Raw genomic sequence first — 21,356 nt, 5'->3', positions numbered from 1 at the left:
TGTCACAACTGTAGTTCCCTTTAATCCAAACTCGACGATGTGAAGATGTAATACGTCTGATCACAAGAAATGGGATTCAACACCATTCTTTTCAGAGGGCCTGTGCACAGGAGCATTTAACTAATAATAATAACAAACTCGCAGGCGAGGCCGAAGGTTGAAAGTGTGTTTGTTATTATTTGAGCACATAATGCCATTTGGAAAATGGTCAAATGTAACAAATGTTGTATTTGGGACAACACTTTCTTAGTAAAGTACAGATTATCGTACTTATTTGGGTTGAGCCCCGTTCGGGATTCAAACCTACGCTGCCAGAGTGAGGCACCTAATCGCCAGCACACAAAGTCAGCGATCTAATCCTCACAGCCACCGATCGAGGCTTTCACAAAAATGAAAGTCCGACAACTGGTACTCTAGATCACGTACTTTGTGTACCCCTCTGACAAGTGTACCGCTCCCATGGCCGAAAGCTATGAACACACAATGTCATTTAGAAAGTGGTCAAATGTACCAAATGTTGTATTTGGGATAACACTTTCTAAGTAAAGTATAAATTCTAGTACTTTTGTGGGTTGAGTCCCGTCCGGGACTCGACTTTGTGTGCTGGCGGTTAGGTGTTACATTTGTTATTATTAGTAGTAACATGGTCCTGTGACCTGAGCGAACTAATCCTTGTCATCTGAGCGACCTAGTTGTTGCCTTAATTTGATGGTCAAGGTGATCCCACAAGAGTACTGCAGGTGAGATATACGTCTGGTGACTTGGTTGGTCAAGGCAAGATGCTGTATTGGGTCTTGTGTTATCTTGTTGAAACAGGGTCTGTCCTGTTCTGTTGCAAGAACGGAAGTACAACAGAGTAGGGAGACTGATCAATGTGAAGCTGCCCAACGATGTTTCCTTCCAAAATCAGCCACTGTGTCTTGACTTGGCTACAGATGCTGAATTGACAGGTGTAATGGTGCCGCGTTGCAGGGTTAATGGTGCTGCATTGAAAAGGCTACAGATGCTGCCACCTCCAAACTGTTCGACATCTGTCAGGAAAGGCTTGAATCTGCTCTCTCCTGTGAACATGACTTTGCCAGTTTCTGTTCTACCAGTGCTGCAGTGTCAGCGTTACGTCTCGTAGTGGTCTGCAAGCTCTGATATTGTACTGACGCAGTCTTCTGGACACTGTCCAGCGACTGACAGGATGATTGTCTCAGCTGATCACGTCACAGTAATAAAATCATTCCTCAGATGGAGGTTTACCCATGTAGCGTTTCCTGGGTGGCGGTGACGGGATGTCTGCCACTCCTAGACCTGTCTGTCTTCCGCCAAGTCTGCATAATTCAGGCCATGCGCCTGATGACAATCATTCGTCAACAGCCAAAACACCTTGTGACGTGGTCATGCGTTGCTTATTAATGTATCATAACAACAGCTTGTTCTTTCTGTTGTAGCGTTAATCTTAGCATGCTACTGTCCTAAGGTTTGGGTGTGAATGCACAGTTGGCATACATCGTTCCTGAGAAAAAAATATCTCAGCCTCAAAAATAAAGAAGAAAAAAACATAACTCTATCCAAAAAGAGGCGCGAAGGGCGAACGCTTTAACCACTATACCACCCCACCGCCCCACATGTATAGTGAGTGCGCCAGGTACACACGTCGAACGGTCTTTTTCGTTCCCAAGGGCAATAACTCCTCTTTTTGAAATTGATATAAGCGACGGTCCAAACCTGTCGCTTACGATCTGGTTCCCGGATCACTGTACCCTGCGCCCACTCGCCCTGCGACAACATAGAGATGAGCCAAGCTAAAACCTTACCCTGTTGCACCTTCATTCCAAAACGATCGTTTATAACTGAATATTTTTTAACTAACACGTAGTTTGTTGTGATTATTAGTTTAGAATATCAACATTTGTGTTGCGTGTTCAACTAAAACACGAATCCCCACGATGGAAGATAGCGGGGAAACAAAATAAAAACGTTCTTTTCCCACGGCATTTTCCAAGTGTGAGTGTATGAGGGATTCTGTCAGTCTGGGCAAAGACGTATATAGATCTTTGTATATACGTCTTTCGTCTGGGGTAACATCATTCGTCACCACTCGCCCTCCACATTCGGCTTGTCCCGGAATATAACACTAGTTGGTCACGAATGGACCGGCCGGGTCAGCGCACCTCGCGGGTAAATGAGGGGAAGATAAATTGACAAAGCTCGCCCATTTAACGAGTGCCTTTGGTGGATCTCATTTCGCACGGGGTGTTATGTTGACCATTTAACGAACGCATCTCACGAATGTATTTCACATGAATTATTTTCCCTTCCGTAATGCTATATAGCCTTAAATGGAGAAATTCTAGATTTAAATGTAGTTGGCTGTGTCTATCAAAATTAAAGATTTTCAGAGACAAAGCGTTTAAAGTCTCAATGGGCAGCTGTTTATATATATATAATGTGTCTAACCCCGTACACCAAACATTGAATCCGATCTTTTCGGATATCTATACGTTATTGGTCACAATAACAAGAACAGCGAAGGTAATAACCCCCAACGAGCAATAAAACGGTGAAATTGTATATTTGGTCCTGGTGAAAATTAATCTGGTTCCTTGTGAAAATTAATCTGGGACCTAATTTACCCAGGAAGCAAAAAAACTAATAACATTTATTGAGCTATTTGTCATATAATGGACAGTCGATGCAATAAATCAAGCCGATAAACTTGGTATCACGATCCGATGCATATGCAAATTAGGCAATCAAGCCGTAATACACTTCGTAAGGTCCATACATTAACCGGATGCCTACTTGCTCCTTAAAGGGGCACTGACCTAAAGCAATTCCCCCGGGACTGGTTGTTGCCTTTGTTATTGTTTTCCCCCTGAGTACCCGGATGATATAGCAGAAACCTAGACTAGACTAGACAATTCGTAAGCGCATTTGTCACTTTTATTGATAGTATAAGGGCGTATGGTCACATCTATCAACAAAAGGAAATACAGTTTTGGAAATAATAAGGAAATGTAGGTATTTTTGTGGGTAGCATCGGATATGGTGACGAACTTTTGATAAGTCACTTGCTTGGTTGCAACACACAAAAATATTTCTCCTGAGCATTTCTTTTTTTATCGTGTTTGTAATTTTTACAGTCACTTAGGAAAGTTATTAAAAGCCTGAATATTCAGTTATTTTACAAACTGACTGGAAAATATGTCCATCTGTATTATAATAATAACGAATTCCAAACATTTTTCTGTTTAATATCATCACCAAGAGACTGAAAATGTTACGATGAAAAGTACATTTCTATATTGTTTGGCTTCTAATCCTACATAATAATCTAATGTGATGTTTATAGGCCCTTTTGATCGTCTTAATCAGTTTTAATCAATCTGTTAAAGAAATGGACAGATTTTTCAGTCAAAATGACTGAAATATTTACACATTTAATAAATTGTCTGAGAGAATCACATTTTACAAATTGACTTTAAGAATTTCCTAACCAAGACGTAGAGGAACAGGAATGAATCTGTCCAATCCTACAGCAAATGAAGGAAAACAAAATGCAAATATCAGAAACTAATTCGATGTCACGTGTCTCTGTAACAATCAAATATTTTTAAAAATATATTTCGTTTCGGGATATTATAACCCGAACACTGGGGTTCCTATACTATTTAACGCCCGGGAACGTCCGGGAGGTTTCATCAGACGTCCGGACACGTCCGGGAGTTTAAAAATACAGTGCAGTCAATAAAACATGTCTTTCTCAGTTTGGTAAGATCGTGAGAATATCAACTGGCGTAAGTGTTTGCCATCTGCAGCGGCCAGAAAATGAAAGTACCAGTAACCGGAAGTTTGATGAAAACTCCCGGACGTTTCCGGACGTCTGATGAAACCTCCCGGACGCTCCCACCAGATGCTCCCCGACGATGCCCGGACGCTATAGTACCGGACGTTTTACACGCAGTGAACCATTCCTGGGCCACGCATGAACTTTTGAAAACGTCTGTGTTTCAGTATTAGTTATGGAATAGTATACAGAATATGACACTATAAAAGAACATTATTTTAAGCAAATTTACATTGTATCCTTCAAAGCCTACGTTACGAATTCCTCGTCAGTTCGAATAAAATCAAATCGTATTTGCTTCGCAGATTCACCATTTAAAAAGAATAGGGGTGTATGTAATTTGTTTCCAGCTGTATGTTATTTTGTATAATTAATACAAGAACACAATTATATAGAGTACACTTTATTATTTAGTATCATTCTCCCGGACGTTTCCGGACGCCCCGGGCGTTATTTAGTAGGACCGGTGTTCGTTTCTCATCTGATCACTGAGATTGTTTCAGGTGTTTCACATAGGTGTCATGTCTGAAAGGTCGGCTGAGAAAGCCCACGTGACAACTATTTTCATAACGTCCACGGTTCCTAAAAAAATCCATTGAGTTAGATAACAATGAGCAATCAATGAATATATTATCGGTTAACCCTTTGAACAAAGTATGTTGTTTTTACATCGGCACTTCACGCCATGATATGAGTGCATTCCCTTTGTTTTAGTAAACCTAGACATGTAAACACTCACTTTTGACATATCCACTGTGCAAGATAACAGTGATTAATCAATCAATGTATTTTCTGTTAATCCTTTGATGACTAGGAACGATCCGTTGATTTACAAAAAGGTTAATCAACTGATCATTCATCTCTTGCTGGGCTGCCACGTGCATATTATACATAACACACATTTCACCTCACTTGAAACCTGGATTTAGATTGAATAATTACCCCAGACACAATAAATGTCAAATGGGAACCTTTGTCAGGTATTCTGAGCGGTGCTACCACTAATTATACCTGTAATAAATTCATTAACTGAGCATCAAGTGAATGACGACAGGTACACACAAGTGTAGGGTTATACGAGAAAACGTGGATGACAACAAGGGAGTAGTAATCGTATTATCGACGCAATCCGAAATCGCTTTCACTGCATGGATATTTTTTTTTTTTAAACTATAACAATCATATAACTATTTCCAAATGACGGCATCCGATGAGCTTCTTTTTGTCTGTTTGTTTAGGCTGAAGAAATTAATTAACATGCGCCCTTTGTCGAAATCTTTATAGATCACGGTTAACCAATCAGTGTTCAAAAATGAATAAAACAATTATTGCCTCCAAGTTTATTCAGCTGTGCTTGCAGACGGTAGCCCAGTCTTTGTCACGCTCAGTTGCGTTGCGTATCATCCGGGTACTCACGAGGAAAAAACAATAACAAAAGCAACCACCAGTCCCGGGGAATTGCTTTAGATCAGTGTCCCTTTAAATCTTTTGCATACAGTTCCCAAAAGGTTTTCGGATGTATGGCGCTTGTTGTGAATAGGGCGGTTTTCCTGTATCATACATATCAAATATTAGGAATAAAAAGCATGTATTATGCTCGCCAAAGACTCGCATAGTACAATTTTCATTCCAAATATGTATATATACGGTACGAAAACACACTGGATGATAATATTTATATATTTCTGTCACCTTAATGGATTGATGATCTTTCCTGTCTTAATACGAAACATGCAATCCAAAGTACGGACGACCTTGGAGATTCTAGTTAGGCCGGATAAAAAAAGGAATTCTTGTTTCCAGAGACGATAACATATATTGCATGGTCTCTATTGTTTCTTATCACTCTTACTAATCAAACTTTAGGTCTAAATTCAATATTTTATCGTCGATTTCCCAACCACTCTAACCTAATTTCATAATTGTACCTAATGAAAACAGTGATGGGAGAAGTTGAGAGTATGTTTATTTGGTTTTCATTAGAGACTAAATCACGCACGCCATTGCTGGCGGTTTAAACAAAATGTGCAACTTCAGAATGAAAATTTACTCCAAAACTGCATAACCGGAATTTAGCCGCGTATGAATACAATATTGTGAGTGAATAGCCCCGTTTATCAGAGAGTGTCTAAGGATTTGCATCTATGTTTGTCTTCTGAAACACCCACGCATCGGGAACCCCCCGAATAAATGTATTTGAGAAGTCTGACAATAATGTATTGATCAAGCAGACATTGCATCGATGGATGAGGCTGAAAGGAAGTTCCTGTTCGGTGACCACATGTGTATATTCCTCCTATCGTAATACCATGTTTATCGGATTGGTTTGTGGTATCGACAACAGTGTCCATTGTATGCTAAATGCACCAATCGCGAAAGGCATTGTTATAAAAACTGCAACCGATCGCAAATATGCGAATGGTCTCTTCTTAACATCAGAGGCCAGCTCCATTGCCATTTACACCGGAGAACAACATATACAAATTAGAATAAAGTATAACCGACTCCATAGACGTTTCCAAACTAATTCGAACACAGGCACATCCCGATTATTCCTATTTTTTATTACGACTGAAACGGGTGTTTAAGCATGTTAAGAATCCTAGCTTTGACGTCTACTTAAGACTATATCCATATATAGACTCGGTCACAAATATCTTGTGCTTTCTATATCAGTCAATGGTGGCAGCGTAACAACAAGTATCATCTTTTAACGTCTTTTGGTATGACCTGAGACCATCGGTATATGGTCTCTGGTATGACGCGGCCGGGGATAAAACCCCCGACCTTAGAATTCAAGTGCAGAATTCTGTATGTATGCAGTGGTGACTTGAATGTGTAGGTACAATTCGGACTTTAAGTCTAGTTATTTAACGATATGTCAGCATTTGTTTGTTTAAAGCATCAAAATGATCACATTCCGTATCTGTTTGTAAGTATACAAAACCATCATCCAGAAATGTCATTTAAAACTGAAACTTTCGTCCCGAATGTACCAAAGTGACCGTATAAAACTAACCCGTACAGTCCACGCATCTAGCCAACACCTGCACACCTGCATGGTGTAATTATCCGGTCCACAACCTGCGTTGATCACACCTGTAATTGGCATTCACTGTCATAAACTAATTAAGACTATATGCCTGTTTTTACAACTGATTGGGCATTGTTCTTTCAAAGGGAATGACGTACGTGCCAAATACTCACCACGAAATAGATTGGCTCTGTTGAAGGGGAAAATGATCAAGATGTGGAGAAAGGCCAAGATGTGGAGAAAGGCCAAGATGTGGAGAAAGGCCAGGATGTGGAGAAAGGCCAAGATGTGGAGAAAGGCCAAGATGTGGAGAAAGGCCAGGATGTGGAGAAAGGCCAAGATGTGGAGAAAGGCCAGGATGTGGAGAAAGGCCAGGATGTGGAGAAAGGCCAAGATGTGGAGAAAGGAAAAGAAGGGGAGAAAGGAAAAGATGTGAAGAAAGGCCAAGATGTGAAAAAGGCCAAGATGTGGAGAAAGGCCAGGATGTGGAGAAAAGCCAGGATGTGGAGAAAGGCCAAGATGTGGAGAAAGGCCAAGATGTGGAGAAAAGGCCAAGATGTGGAGAAAGGCCAAGATGTGGAGAAAGGCCAGGATGTGGAGAAAGGCCAGGATGTGGAGAAAGGCCAGGATGTGGAGAAAGGCCAGGATGTGGAGAAAGGCCAAGATGTGGAGAAAGGCCAGGATGTGGAGAAAGGCCAGGATGTGGAGAAAGGCCAAGATGTGGAGAAAGGCCAAGATGTGGAGAAAGGCCAGGATGTGGAGAAAGGCCAGGATGTGGAGAAAGGCCAAGATGTGGAGAAAGGCCAGGATGTGGAGAAAGGCCAGGATGTGGAGAAAGGCCAAGATGTGGAGAAAGGCCAAGATGTGGAGAAAGGCCAGGATGTGGAGAAAGGCCAGGATGTGGAGAAAGGCCAAGATGTGGAGAAAGGAAAAGAAGGGGAGAAAGGAAAAGATGTGAAGAAAGGTCAAGTCGTGCGAGACTGCGACACTGTCTCTGTGTATTAGGCATATCATTAACTGCAAGATTGATATATAAACTGACGAGCAAAAGAAACTATACCTCACATTTGATTTTATCATAAGTTTGATTTTCAGTTCGCGATATAATGTCCCAAAAGAACTGCACTGGCGCTAAGTAGAATACTTCTACGTGTTTTGTTTTTTTTCAAAATTATAATTTAAATTAAAACGTATAAAAATTTATTTTTTTTAAATCGCATAATACACTGTACATTTCTTACCCTATTATTCAATGACCAATTTATTTTTACACAGAATTACCAAGCAACTGATTATTTTTCGGAAACTGTTCTTGGAATCAGTGATGATTAAAAAGATACAATCAAATTTAACAACAGTTCTTTCCATTTTTAATTACGTAAAAGACTGTGCGCTGTAATGAACTATAGAAGCACATGTTGCATGTTTGACAGTACTCTGTCTATTTAAGGAACCTCTAAATCCACGAACAACCCCTAGTAGCCGCCTGAAGTGACATATACCTGACGTTAACTGAATCTATATATACCGTGATGTTAACTCTGTGTGATACCTGAAGCAATATATACCGTTATGTTAACTCTGTGTAACACCTGAATCGATATATACCGTGATGTTAACTCTGTGTAACACCTGAATCGATATATACCGTGATGTTAACTCCGTGTGACACCTGAAGCAGTCTATACCGTGATGTTAACTCTGTGTAACACCTGAAGTGATATATACCGTGATGTTAACTCTGTGTGACACGTGAAGCAATATATACCGTGATGTTAACTCTGTGTGACACCTAAAGCGATATATACCGTGATGTTAACTCCGTGTGACACCTGAAGCGATATATACCTGATGTTAACTCTGTGTGACACCTGAAGCAATATATACCGTTATGTTAACTCTGTGTGACACCTAAAGCGATATATACCGTGATGTTAACTCTGTGTGACACGTGAAGCAATATATACCGTGATGTTAACTCCGTGTGACACCTGAAGCAATCTATACCGTTATGTTCACTCTGTGTAACACCTGAAGTGATATATACCGTGATGTTAACTCTGTGTAACACCTGAAGCGATATATACCGTAATGTTAACTCTGTGTAACACCTAAAGCGATATATACCGTGATGTTAACTCTGTGTGACACCTAAAGCGATATATACCGTGATGTTAACTCTGTGTAACACCTGAATCGATATATACCGTGATGTTAACTCTGTGTGACACCTAAAGCGATCTATACCGTGATGTTAACTCTGTGTGACACCTGAAGCAATATATACCGTGTTGTTAACTCTGTGTGACACCTAAAGCGATCTATACCGTGATGTTTACTCCGTGTGAAACCTGAAGCAATCTATACCGTGATGTTAACTCTGTGTAACACCTGAAGTGATATATACCGTGATGTTAATTCTGTGTGATACCTGAATCAATATATACCGTGATGTTAACTCTGTGTGACACCTTAAGCGATATATACCATTATGTTAACTCTGTGACACGTGAAGCAATATATACCGTTATGTTAACTCTATGTGACACCTAAAGCGATATATACGTGATGTTAACTCTGTGTGACACCTAAAGCGATTTGGGGGCACGGGTGGCCCAGTCGTCTAAGGCGCCGCGATTCGCTGTGCAGAGTTGCGTCCCTTGGGCACGCCAGAAACCTATGATTGTAGGTTCGAATCCCGGTTCGCCCCGATTATGCTTCTAGGTTTGTTAGCACCATACCCGTGCTCGTGGGTTTCACCGAAGTGGTAAACGTCTGAGACCTGCATCACTTCGGGCTTTCCTCTCACATTATGCTGACACGCCGTGATATAACTGGAAAACTGTTAAAAGCGGCGTTAAACCAAACTCACTCACACTCACTCACCTAAAGCGATCTATACCGTGATGTTAACTCCTTGTGACACCTGAAGCAATCTATACCGTGAAGTTAACTCTGTGTAACACCTGAAGTGATATATACTGTTAAGTTAACTCTGTGTAACACCTGAAGCGATATATACCGTGATGTTAACTCTGTGTGACACGTGAAGCAATATATACCGTGATGTTAACTCTGTGACACGTGAAGCAATATATACCGTTATGATAACTCTGTGTAACACCTAAAGCGATATATACCGTGATGTTAACTCTGTGTGATACCTGAAGCAATATATACCGTGATGTTAACTCTGTGTAACACCTGAATCGATATATACCGTGATGTTAACTCCGTGTGACACCTGAAGCAGTCTATACCGTGATGTTAACTCTGTGTAACACCTGAAGTGATATATACCGTGATGTTAACTCTGTGTAACACCTGAAGCGATATATACCGTTATGTTAACTCTGTGTGACACCTAAAGCGATATATACCGTGATGTTAACTCTGTGTGATACCTGAAGCAATATATACCGTGATGTTAACTCCGTGTGACACCTGAAGCAATCTATACCGTTATGTTCACTCTGTGTAACACCTGAAGTGATATATACTGTGATGTTAACTCTGTGTAACACCTGAAGCGATATATACCGTAATGTTAACTCTGTGTAACACCTAAAGCGATATATACCGTTATGTTAACTCTGTGTGACACCTAAAGCGATATATACCGTGATGTTAACTCTGTGTGATACCTGAAGCAATATATACCGTGATGTTAACTCCGTGTGACACCTGAAGCAGTCTATACCGTTATGTTCACTCTGTGTAACACCTGAAGTGATATATACCGTGATGTTAACTCTGTGTAACAAATGAAGCAATATACACCGTGATGTTAACTCTGTGTGACACCTAAAGCGATATATACCGTAATGTTAACTCTGTGTGACACCTAAAGCGATATATACCGTGATGTTAACTCTGTGTGACACCTGAAGCGATATATACCGTAATGTTAACTCTGTGTGACTGCTGAAGCGATATATACCTGATGTTAACTCCATCTGACACCTGAAGCGATATATACATGATGTTAACTCTGTGTGACACCTGAAGCGATATATACCTGATGTTAATTCTGTGTGACTCCTGAAGCGATATATACCTGATGTTAACTCCATCTGACACCTGAAGCGATATATACATGATGTTAACTCTGTGTGACACATGAAGCGATAGAGTGTATTGAACGAATGGGAGTAGCAGTACTTTCTGATAGAGTGTATTGAACGAATGAGTGTAGAAGCACTTTTTCATAGAGTGTATTGAACGAATGAGTGTAGGAACTTTTTCATAGAGTGTATTGAACGAATGAGTGTAGCAGTACTTTCTGATAGCGTATTGAACGAATGAGTGTAGCAGTACCTTCTGATTGAGTAGATTGAACGAATGAGTGTTGCAGTACTTTTTCATAGAGTGTATTGGACGAATGAGTGTAGAAGCACTTTTTGATAGTGTATTGAACGAATGAGTGTAGGAACTTTTTGATAGAGTGTATTGAACGAATGAGTGTAGCAGTACTGTCTGATAGAGAGGATTGAACGAATGAGTGTAGCAGTACTTTCTGATAGAGTGGATTGAACGAATGAGTATAGCAGTACTTTTTGATAGAGTGTATTGAACGAATGAGTGTAGCAGTACTTTCTGATAGAGTGTATTGAACGAATGAGTGTAGAAGCACTTTCTGATAGAGTGTATTGAACGAATGAGTGTTGCAGTATTTTCTGATAGAGTGTATTGAACGAATGAGTGTAGAAGCACTTTTTTATAGTGTATTAAATGGATGAGTGCAGCAGTACTTTCTGATAGAGCGGATTGAACGAATGAGTGTAGCAGTACTTTTTGATAGAGTGTTTTGAACGAATGAGTGTAGAAGTACTTTCTGATAGAGTGTATTGAACGAATGAGCGTAGCAGTACTTTCTGATTGAGTGTATTGAACGAATGTGTACAAGCACTTTCTGATAGAGTGTATTGAACGAATGAGTGTTGCAGTACTTTCTGATAGTGTATTGAACGAATGAGAGTAGAAGCCCTTTATGATAGTGTATTGAACGAATGAGTGTACAAGCACTTTCTGATAGAGAGGATTGAACGAATGAGTGCTGCAGTACTTTCTGATAGTGTATTGAACGAATGAGTGTAGAAGCACTTTTTGATAGTGTATTGAACGAATGAGTGTAGAAGCACTTTTTGATAGTGTATTGAACGAATGAGTGTAGAAGCACTTTCTGATAGAGCGTATTGAACGAATGAGTGTAGCAGTACTTTCTGATAGAGTGTATTGAACGAATGAGTGTAGCAGTACTTTTTGAGAGTGTATTGAACGAATACATAGAGTGATATAAACATTCATTGATGATTGGTCAGTTGACTTAATATGACGTCACATGCTCTATTGTTGAGAACAATATGATATGACATCCTCGATTATTAATGACGCCTTAAATTGCAAGAATGGCCTCTTTAAAGTGACAATCCGACACACAGGGGAAAGCCACTTAAAATCTCACTCATCTATTTAGGATATTAACATTGTGACAGCGAGGGTTATAGCTGCATAGTATTGTATCTTACACTGCGGTCTAAGCCATTTTGGACCAGACATCCAGTGATTGACATCATGAGTATTGATCTACGCAATTGGGATACGACGACATGAATCAACCAAGTCAGTGAGCCTGACCAGACGATCCCGTTAAACCTCTTACGACAAAAATGGGTTGCTAAATTCTAACCCGGATTTTCACGGATGTTGTGGTCTAAGCATTATGTTCAAGACCCAAAGAAGTGGATTTGTAATTGCCAATTGTATTTTTGGTGATGAGATCCTGTATGTATCGGTACTTATAAAATCGATACCTCACTCGAATGAAATAGTGAGTGAGTGAGTGAGCTTGGTTTATCGCTGCTTTTAACAGTATTCCAGTTAATAACGGTCTGTCAGCTTAATGTGGGAGGAAAGCCCGAAGTGATGCAGGTCTCAGACGTTTACCACTTTGGTCAAACCCATGAACACGGGTGTGGTGCTGACAGACCTAGAAACATAATCGGGGCAAACCGGTATTTGAACCCACGATCATAGGTTCCTGGTGGGCCCAAGAGACACAACTCTGCAGAGCGAATTGCGGCGCCTTGGACGACAGGGATACCCGTACCAACTGAAATAACACTTTATACTTTCCATCTGCTTTAACACAAGAAAATACAAATTTATTCTTTATACTTGATTTCACGTTCTCAAAAATAACCACACATAGATACACACATGACAAAGAGTAAAACGCATGAAAAACCCGTTTCTTATATTATGGCAACGACAGTTAAAAGAGTCAGTTAACATTTATAGAAAAAAATATCCAAGACGGCCAATTGCATAATACCTCATGAAGGAAATTGAAAGCTCTTCCAACATCAAAGTACAGAAATGTGTTTTCCGATAGCAATCCTCGACTGCTAATGAACGCGGGCGCGCCCAGAGGCCAACAACCAGCATTTCTTTCAGAAGCCAAGACATACGGTAGAAAAAATCAGACCTGTTCGTGGATGAAGTATCCCAACAAAGTCATTATCTATTGATGATTTCATTAGACATCTAGATCGATTCAAGGGACGCTGTATTAGCTGTGCGTGTACGGAGTATACCACTGCAACCAGTCTAAACAAACCGATCATATTACACGCCAATTAATAATTGAATACACGCAGTGCATTCTGCTTATCGAACTCATCGTAAATTACTAAACTTGTTGAAACTTGGCGTTGAACATGTTTTGATTTGCGTGGTATACATGTATGTATCGGGTTGTGTGTGTGTGTGTGTGTGAGAGAGAGAGAGAGAGAGAGAGAGAGAGAGAGAGAGAGAGAGAGAGAGAGAGAGAGAGAGAGAGAGAGAGAGAGAGAGAGAGAGATTTAAATGTTTACAATGCTACCGATAGTTGTTGTGTTGCAATGTGTGCCTCTGTGTGCGCGTGTGGTGGTGTGTGCGTGTTGTTTAAAGCCGCACTCAGCAATATCCCAGCTATAAGGCGACGGTCTGTATATATTAGAGAGTGGAAAATCCAGAGTTTGACACCCGAATAAACAAGCCACCGTGCCTGAGAACCCGAGAGGGGTGGGTGGTGGGTCTACAGCGCCATATTTCGCTGTGCCGTTTTGCGTCCATTAGGCGGATCCAATGATTGTGGTTTGAATCACAGATTCGCTGCGATAATGATCATGAGGTTGACATCACCATGCCCGTGCTCGCGAGTTTCACCAAAGTTATAAACTTCCAAGACCAGCATCAGTTCGGGCTTTCCTCCCACATCAAGCGGACAGGCCCTGACATAACTGAAATACTGTTCTTGCGGCGTAAAACAAAATTCACTCACTCTCAGGGGAGCCTCTCTGAATAGAAAAAATCAAGAAATCCTCACACTCCAATGCAAAGGATGACTCTACTTCGATTCGTGAAACCGTGTGGAAGGCTAAGAAGGCTCGTAGTTATCCCCAAACCTCATTCAAAAGGAATGCATGCATATATATGCATACGTGCAAACAATTATACATGTCCTCGTAATGCTGTCAGCCGACTTGACTTTTTTCTTATGCATTTAAGGTGAATTGTCTTTCTGTAGTGTATTTATCATCTCATAGTATAGCGAAAATATGTATACACAATACGCATTTCACATGTATTGTCTGACTGATTTCGTTTCTGACTAAGTATTGATTTTCACACGAACCTAATAAATCTATAGGTTCGCGTGATTATAATGCATACGTGGTGTTGAACATGTTTGCAACAGTGGCCACGTGTTCCGACTCGCACGGAGTCAGGAAACTAATACCAACGTTTATTATGAAATGTCAATCTGGCTCTCAGACAGGCTGATCATTATTTAACCTATAAATTATGAAAAGCGGATTCTAAATTTTAAATCACTCACGGAATAAGTGTAGATTTCACGATCGACAAAAAAACCAATGTGTCGGGATGACCTTGAATTTATTTGTATAAATATGTTATAAAAGAACTTGAGAAAATTAAAATATACAGTTCAAAATATCTTTCTGCCTTCATGGCGCGTCTGTGAACCATGTGTCTGTAGGGCTGGTGGGTATGGTTTAAGTGTTTGCTGGTCGCCGTAATACGTGCTGGGTTCGAATCTTCACATGCATTTACCGAGTGAAGGTCGTGTCGGGTGTCCCCCGCCGTAATATTGTTGGGATATAGCAAAATGCAGCGTAAAACCCTACTAACTCATGGCTAGATGACAGCAGACTCCATCAATGAGTGGAAATGGGAGTTAACTTTAACATTAGCGTTCAAGATTATTGCAATTATACAGCGACGTGCACGCACGCGCGTGTGTGTGTGTGTGTGTGTGTGTGTGTGCTTGTACTATATAGTCCGGGCCATCCCAAGTCAATCACTCAGTCTAAACAGTATTGGAGTGAGTATGGTTTTACGCCGCTTTTAGCAGTATTCCAGCAATATCACTACGGGGGACACCAGAAATGGGCTTCACACATCGAACCCGGGTTTTCGGCGTGATGAGCGAACGCTTTAATCACTAGGCTACCACACCGCCCCTCAACAGTATTGGAAAACAAACGGAATTGTCCTATGCGTACATATACAAATATATATCATGGATTGGAAATACAGCCATGATTTATATTGAGGATGTATTCACGTAGAACACTTGTTCCCTATAACTGTTTCGTTATAACAGGGAAGGCCACATAAGGGGCAGGAACATACAATAAATTAACAAAGCGATTGAGATTTGCCCAGATCAACTGATTCGGCGTGCAGCGACAGCGGCACATAACTCTGGACGTCCGTGTCATTACATCGCAGTAAAGACGATAATATCAGTTTCAGAGAGTGAGTTGGTAACTGAGTGGAGTGAAACTGGTATTGGGGGCACGGGTGGCCCAGTCGTCTAAGGCGCCGCGATTCACTGTGCAGAGTTGCGTCCCTTGGGCACGCCAGAAACCTATGATTGTGGGTTCGAATCCCGGTTCGCCCCGATTATGTTTCTAGGTTTGTCAGCACCATACCCGTGCTCGTGGGTTTCACCGAAGTGGTAAACGTCTGAGACCTGCATCACCTCGGGCTTTCCTCCCACATTAAGCTGACACGCCGTGATATAACTGGAATAGTGTTAAAAGCGGCGTTAAACTCACTCACATTTGCAAATAACATGCATGTTTCCACATGAGTGAGGGGCGGTCGGGTAGCCTAGTGGTTAAAGCGTTCGCTCGTCACGCCGAAGACCCGGGTTCGATTCCCGACATGGGCACAATGTGTGAAGCCCATTTCTGGTGTCCCCCGCCGTGATATTGCTGGAATATTGCTAAAAGCGGCGTAAAACCATACTCACTCACTCCACATGAGTGAACGGCATCGGTTTTATGATAGTATGTAAGTCTTGTTTAACGCCGCATTCAGTAACATTCCAGCAACATGACGGCGATTTGTAAATAGTCGACCTGCTCTAGACAATCCAGTGATTGAGATCATGAGCAACTGGGTCATGTGCCTGACCACCCCATCCCGTTAATCGCCTCTAACGACAAGCATCGGTTAATTTGCAGAATATCAATTCTTGTCCGAAATCTCCACGGGGCCGTGTTTTAAGGGAAACCTGACCGTGTCACCGAACAGATTTGATTTCCTGCCTTCACTCACCGATGCGTCTGGTCCTGAACGGACCGCCATAACAAATTGGAATAATGCCAACTGCAAACAACACTCAGCTAAACATCTGAGGTAGTTAATTTTGTATGTTGAGATACAGAAACGGTCTTAGAGCTTTGAACCTGGTCATTCAATCAGTTCTTGAATATTGTGGCTATAAACAACATTCACTCACTTTAATGATCGAGCTCATTCTAACAATGATGCACCGATTTTCAACGTCCACACAAAGAAAAATAAGCAATGAAGCATTAAACCTATACAGCGCCCTATTTAATAGATTTAAATTACGTACAAATACCAATTGTTCTGAAAGGTTAATTTGTTTACAGAAAACGTAGCTACACATAAAATATATGATATTTTTACGACCCAATTTAGCCGTCGGCCTCTTAGGATACAGGACTTAAATATATTTTATGTGCAGCTACGAAATCTTGTGTTGTTTTCAAGAGCAACACAACCAGAACTTCATACTATTTCAGCACGTCACGTTTACATTTCCGTTTGTTTCACACCATAAAATCTAAAACGGGGTTTTCCGACAGTTTATTCTGCACGTGGCGGAAACAAACGTCACACTCTGTGTATTGTGATGTCATTTCCACCTACGCACTAAACCTATCCCAAGATTACAAATGATCACGCTGTGTCGACTACCGTTATACTACCCTATAGATCCCGTCCACTCACATGCACAGCCGCGTGTAAGCCCAACGTGCAGGACCGAGTGCACTGGACACGATGCCACGCGCACTACTGATGATTCTTTTACGAGAGCTTCGATATATTATTTGTCAGTCGTTAATCACATTTTTCAAACGGGCTGGTACAATTTCACTATTGTACACAGACGGTATTCTATACATTGGCGGTGTGTGTGTGTGTTTGAGCGCGTGCGTACGCATCTCCTTTCAGACACCTTACATGGTAACTGAGCTCTCGGACAAGTCACCTTTTGCCTTGAGAAAAATGTGCTCCCGCCATTTTCAAAATCCTGGATCCGTCTCTGCTGTGAACACTTGTACTAATGTCGACGGTAGAGATATAATTATCTTAGCAAGGTTAATTTACGTAACTGACGTTGCAGCCGATCCTGCCAAGATAAATGACAAATATCCCCGTGTTTTTCCTACACGAAGGCGGGCAAACAAGTGCCCTTTTGTACTTTGTGATACATATCTAAATCCAGCTTTCTCTAAAATACAATAGCTTATAGTGTCAAAAGGGATTCGGTCGCAGGTCATTCCTGAACAAAAGCAACGGCACATGTATTTATAACACCATTGGAAGAAAGGATCCAGCTTTGTATTGAGTCGTCTTGTAATGGAAATCACTAGGCCAGACGGGCGACTTGTGAGTGAGAGATAGCAAGAGTGAGTTGGGTTTAACGCCGCTTTTAACAGTATTCCAGTTATATCACGGCGAGTCAGCTTAATGTGGGAGGAAAGCCCGAAGTGATGCAGGTCTCAGACGTTTACAATCATAGGTTTCTGGCGTGCCCAAGGGACGCAACTCTGCACAGCGAATCGCGGCGCCTTAGACGACTGGGCCACCCGTGCCCCTGAGAGATAGCAAGAAGTGAGTGAGGGAGAGTGAAGGAGGGAGCGAGCTATATTCCAGTAATATCATTGCAGGGGACATCACAAAGGTCTTCACAGGTTGTGTCTATGTAGGGACTGCAACCCTGGTCCATGGTGTGTCCAGCCAACCAGGTTACTTTACAGTCCAGTTTTATTTGAGACCTCTTAATTAGTTTTTATTAGCCTATAAAGATCCTTCATACAAAACCTCACATTGAGAAGAAATAATAATTAGTTAGTTATTTTTTTGTTCGATGACATGATTATTTCAGTTACATGAACGCATTTTCAAATATAATGTAGTAGTAGTAGTAGTAGTAGTAGTAGTAGTAGTAGTAGTAGTAATGAATAATGACAAACTTAAAAATTGGGTCACAGGTCAAGTCCCAAAGGCTTCAGAATTAATCTTCCGGAGGCAATGGCCTTAACTGACAACAACAGTGGAAACTGGCCTTTTATAGTCAGTTAATGCCTTTGCCTGGGAAACATGTGAGAATTCGGTCCTCTCGAATATCCCTATGCCCACAGGCTTGCATTCTCTGTCAGGAGGTTTTAGCCAACTAATATACTGTCTAAATGCAAGAAATACCAGAAAGATATCAGGATACCTAAATAGTTTGTTTGTTTGTTTGTTGTTTGTTGTTTAACCCCGCACTCAGCAATATTCCAGCTATATAAGGGCGGTCTGTAAATAATCTAGTCTGGACCAGACAATCCAGTGATTGACATCATAAGCATCGATCCACACAATTGGGACACATGACATGCATCAACCAAGTCAGCGATCCTGACCACCCTATCCTGTTAGTATCCTCTTATGACAAGCATAGTCGCCTTTTGTGGCAAGAATGGGTTGCTGAAGACCTATTCTACCCCGGATCTTCATGGGTCATACCTTAATAGTGAAATGATACAGTGAATCATGGTATAACAAGAAAGCGTGCGAGAGAAAGACCATGTGCAGTATGCACACAACTGAAGTCATGACACTTAAGATTGAACACCTTTTCATCACCTGCCCCGGTGGCTCAGTGGGTTACAAAACTAAACATGATATGTGAGACTGCAGGTTGATTCACATCATGGAATTTCCATGTGACAAAAATTGTGACTTTTAACCAATCAAAAATCAACATAACAGATTCATATCAAAAGGCCAGTTTATAAAATGAAACGGTAAAACCTTGGTCTTACAAATGAATTAAAGCTTGGGCACACAGTAGTGGTAACACAAAAGGGTTAAAAGCATATGTCCATTAGCTTGACAGGATTTGCTAGTTTTGGGTTTGAATCCTAGATTCACCTCACTTATAACCTTGGCTTAACATTCCATCCCTGTGCATGTGGGTTTCACTAAAGTGTACAGAGACTTCTTGTCATCTGGGGCTTCAACCTTAATCTGAACAAGTCATACCAGTGCCCCTGTATCAATTAGTGGCAGACAATTCACAACATACACTCACGCCCTCTGCCCATTCATAGTTACAATATGACCGAAATACTGACTTGGAATATAGATCACCCACTCATTCAAAATCTAGGTGCAATATTGCAGTTGTAAGTCAGGTCACACAGCTAAACAATTTCTGACTCAGCAAGGGAGGATTCCAAAATATCTAAACCCTCTCTCAGTGATGGGGGCATGGGGGAAAAGAGGGGTACAACATACTACATTTGGCTTTCAAAAGCGTGTGGGGGAAGGAAGGGGATAGAGACCCCCTGGACCCCCCTCTGTATCTGCCTATGACGAGAGTTTTCTTGCCTCATCCTTCCTGTCTTTGGGGTACAGAGGCACATTTCAACAAAGTCACTTGCCCAAGGAGACACCACATGTGCTACATCTGCTTCAGTGTGGGGCAGGACCGAAGCCCTAGAAACTCTCAGGAGCCAAGCTGCCAACTGGGGTCGCCCATCCAACTAATCTCCCCCAAGGTTGCCTAACTTCACCTGATCTGTGACATCTGTGCCATACATGTGTCCATGTGCCACCACTCTATGTTAAGTGTAGCAGGTGAACTGAATGTCATCACATTTCATTTTTCCTTCTCTTACAAACCTAGAGATGCGACTAATAAAACAAGGCTGTTGGCCAACCCAGTTTGATAAGCAGTGAGATGCAAAATATCAATAGGTTGCTTGGTTGTAGTATGCCTTACCTGAGATTAAAGAATAATAATTTATTATTTTAGTCTTCTTATCATGGTGTCATTAAGTCAATCTTCAGTCAATAGAAGATGATCTGGAGAATCTCCCTCCCTACCCCCCACCCCCTGCACACACCTTTTGAAATCCAAATGTAGTATGTAGAAGGCAGTAAAATTATCTGAGAGAGGATTTTTATATTTTGGACCCCTCCCTTTTAAAAATGCTGGATCCACTCTTGCAAATGATATTAAAACACTAGGAAAATAATTCCCAATATCCGACTTGTAATTTATTGCTTTTGATCAATGTGAATGCAAGCTGCATAAACATTTTTTCCAATCAGTGAATTCACTTCTCTCCCAGGGATGGCTCATACCCTATGCAGAGTTGTATCCCTTGATTGTGCAAGGATCTGCAGATCAAGGGTTCAAATCCCTGATTAAGATCCTTGGGTTTCACTAAATGGTCAACATCTGTGTCACTCTAGGCTGGGGCGATAGGGTTGTGGGTAGCCTAGTGGTTGGATTCCCCACATGGGAAAAATGTATGAAGCCAATTTCTGGTGTCCCAAGACATATAGTGCTGGAATATTGCTTTAAGCAGCGTAAAACCATACTCACTCACTTACATTCTTTTCCTCCTTTTCCTCACAAAAAGCTGATACGTCACTATGATGGAACGAGAATACTGTTACAACACAAACTAACTGACTGACTGATGGACTGTAACCACTTTGTGTGTTATCACAGCAGTAACACTTTGTCATCATGAAAATTGCTTCACATTGGGACCGCCTCCGTGGTCTAATGGTAGGGCGTCCGCCCGGAGAGCAGAAGGCCGGGGTTCGATCCCCAGCCACGTCATACCAAAAGACGTTAAAAGATGGTACTTGTTGTTACCCTGTCTGGCGCTCGGCATTAAGGGGCTAAAACAAGGACTGGTCGGCTCGGAGTCAGTATACTGTGTCCGAGTGGGGTATTCATGGTAAACTGCGGCATGGTGTCTCAGTGTGCTAGCACTATAAATTGGCATCAGTCCGGACTAGTACAAGCAGCCACACACACACACACATACATGTGCATGCATGTCGCTATATAAGTGCAATAATCTTGGG

The 21,356-nt window shown here is 41.4% G+C and overlaps 1 protein-coding gene across 1 annotated transcript; it reads left to right on the top strand.

The window, feature by feature from the left end:
* Positions 1 to 6,080: 6,080 nt before the first annotated feature.
* LOC124135984 (nipped-B-like protein B) lies at positions 6,081 to 7,877 on the top strand. The gene is made up of 2 exons (XM_046501719.1): positions 6,081 to 6,111; positions 7,072 to 7,877. Exons 1-2 carry the CDS (start codon positions 6,081 to 6,083, stop codon positions 7,875 to 7,877), a joined length of 837 nt encoding a protein of 278 aa, XP_046357675.1.
* The last annotated feature ends 13,479 nt before the right edge of the window (positions 7,878 to 21,356 follow it).

This window comes from Haliotis rufescens, unplaced genomic scaffold (assembly GCF_023055435.1).
Source record: "Haliotis rufescens isolate VD_foot unplaced genomic scaffold, xgHalRufe1.0.p SCAF_4, whole genome shotgun sequence".
NCBI lineage: Eukaryota > Metazoa > Mollusca > Gastropoda > Lepetellida > Haliotidae > Haliotis > Haliotis rufescens.
Note: the sequence above shows the minus strand (reverse complement) of the source record. Positions and strands in the feature narration are given on the sequence as shown.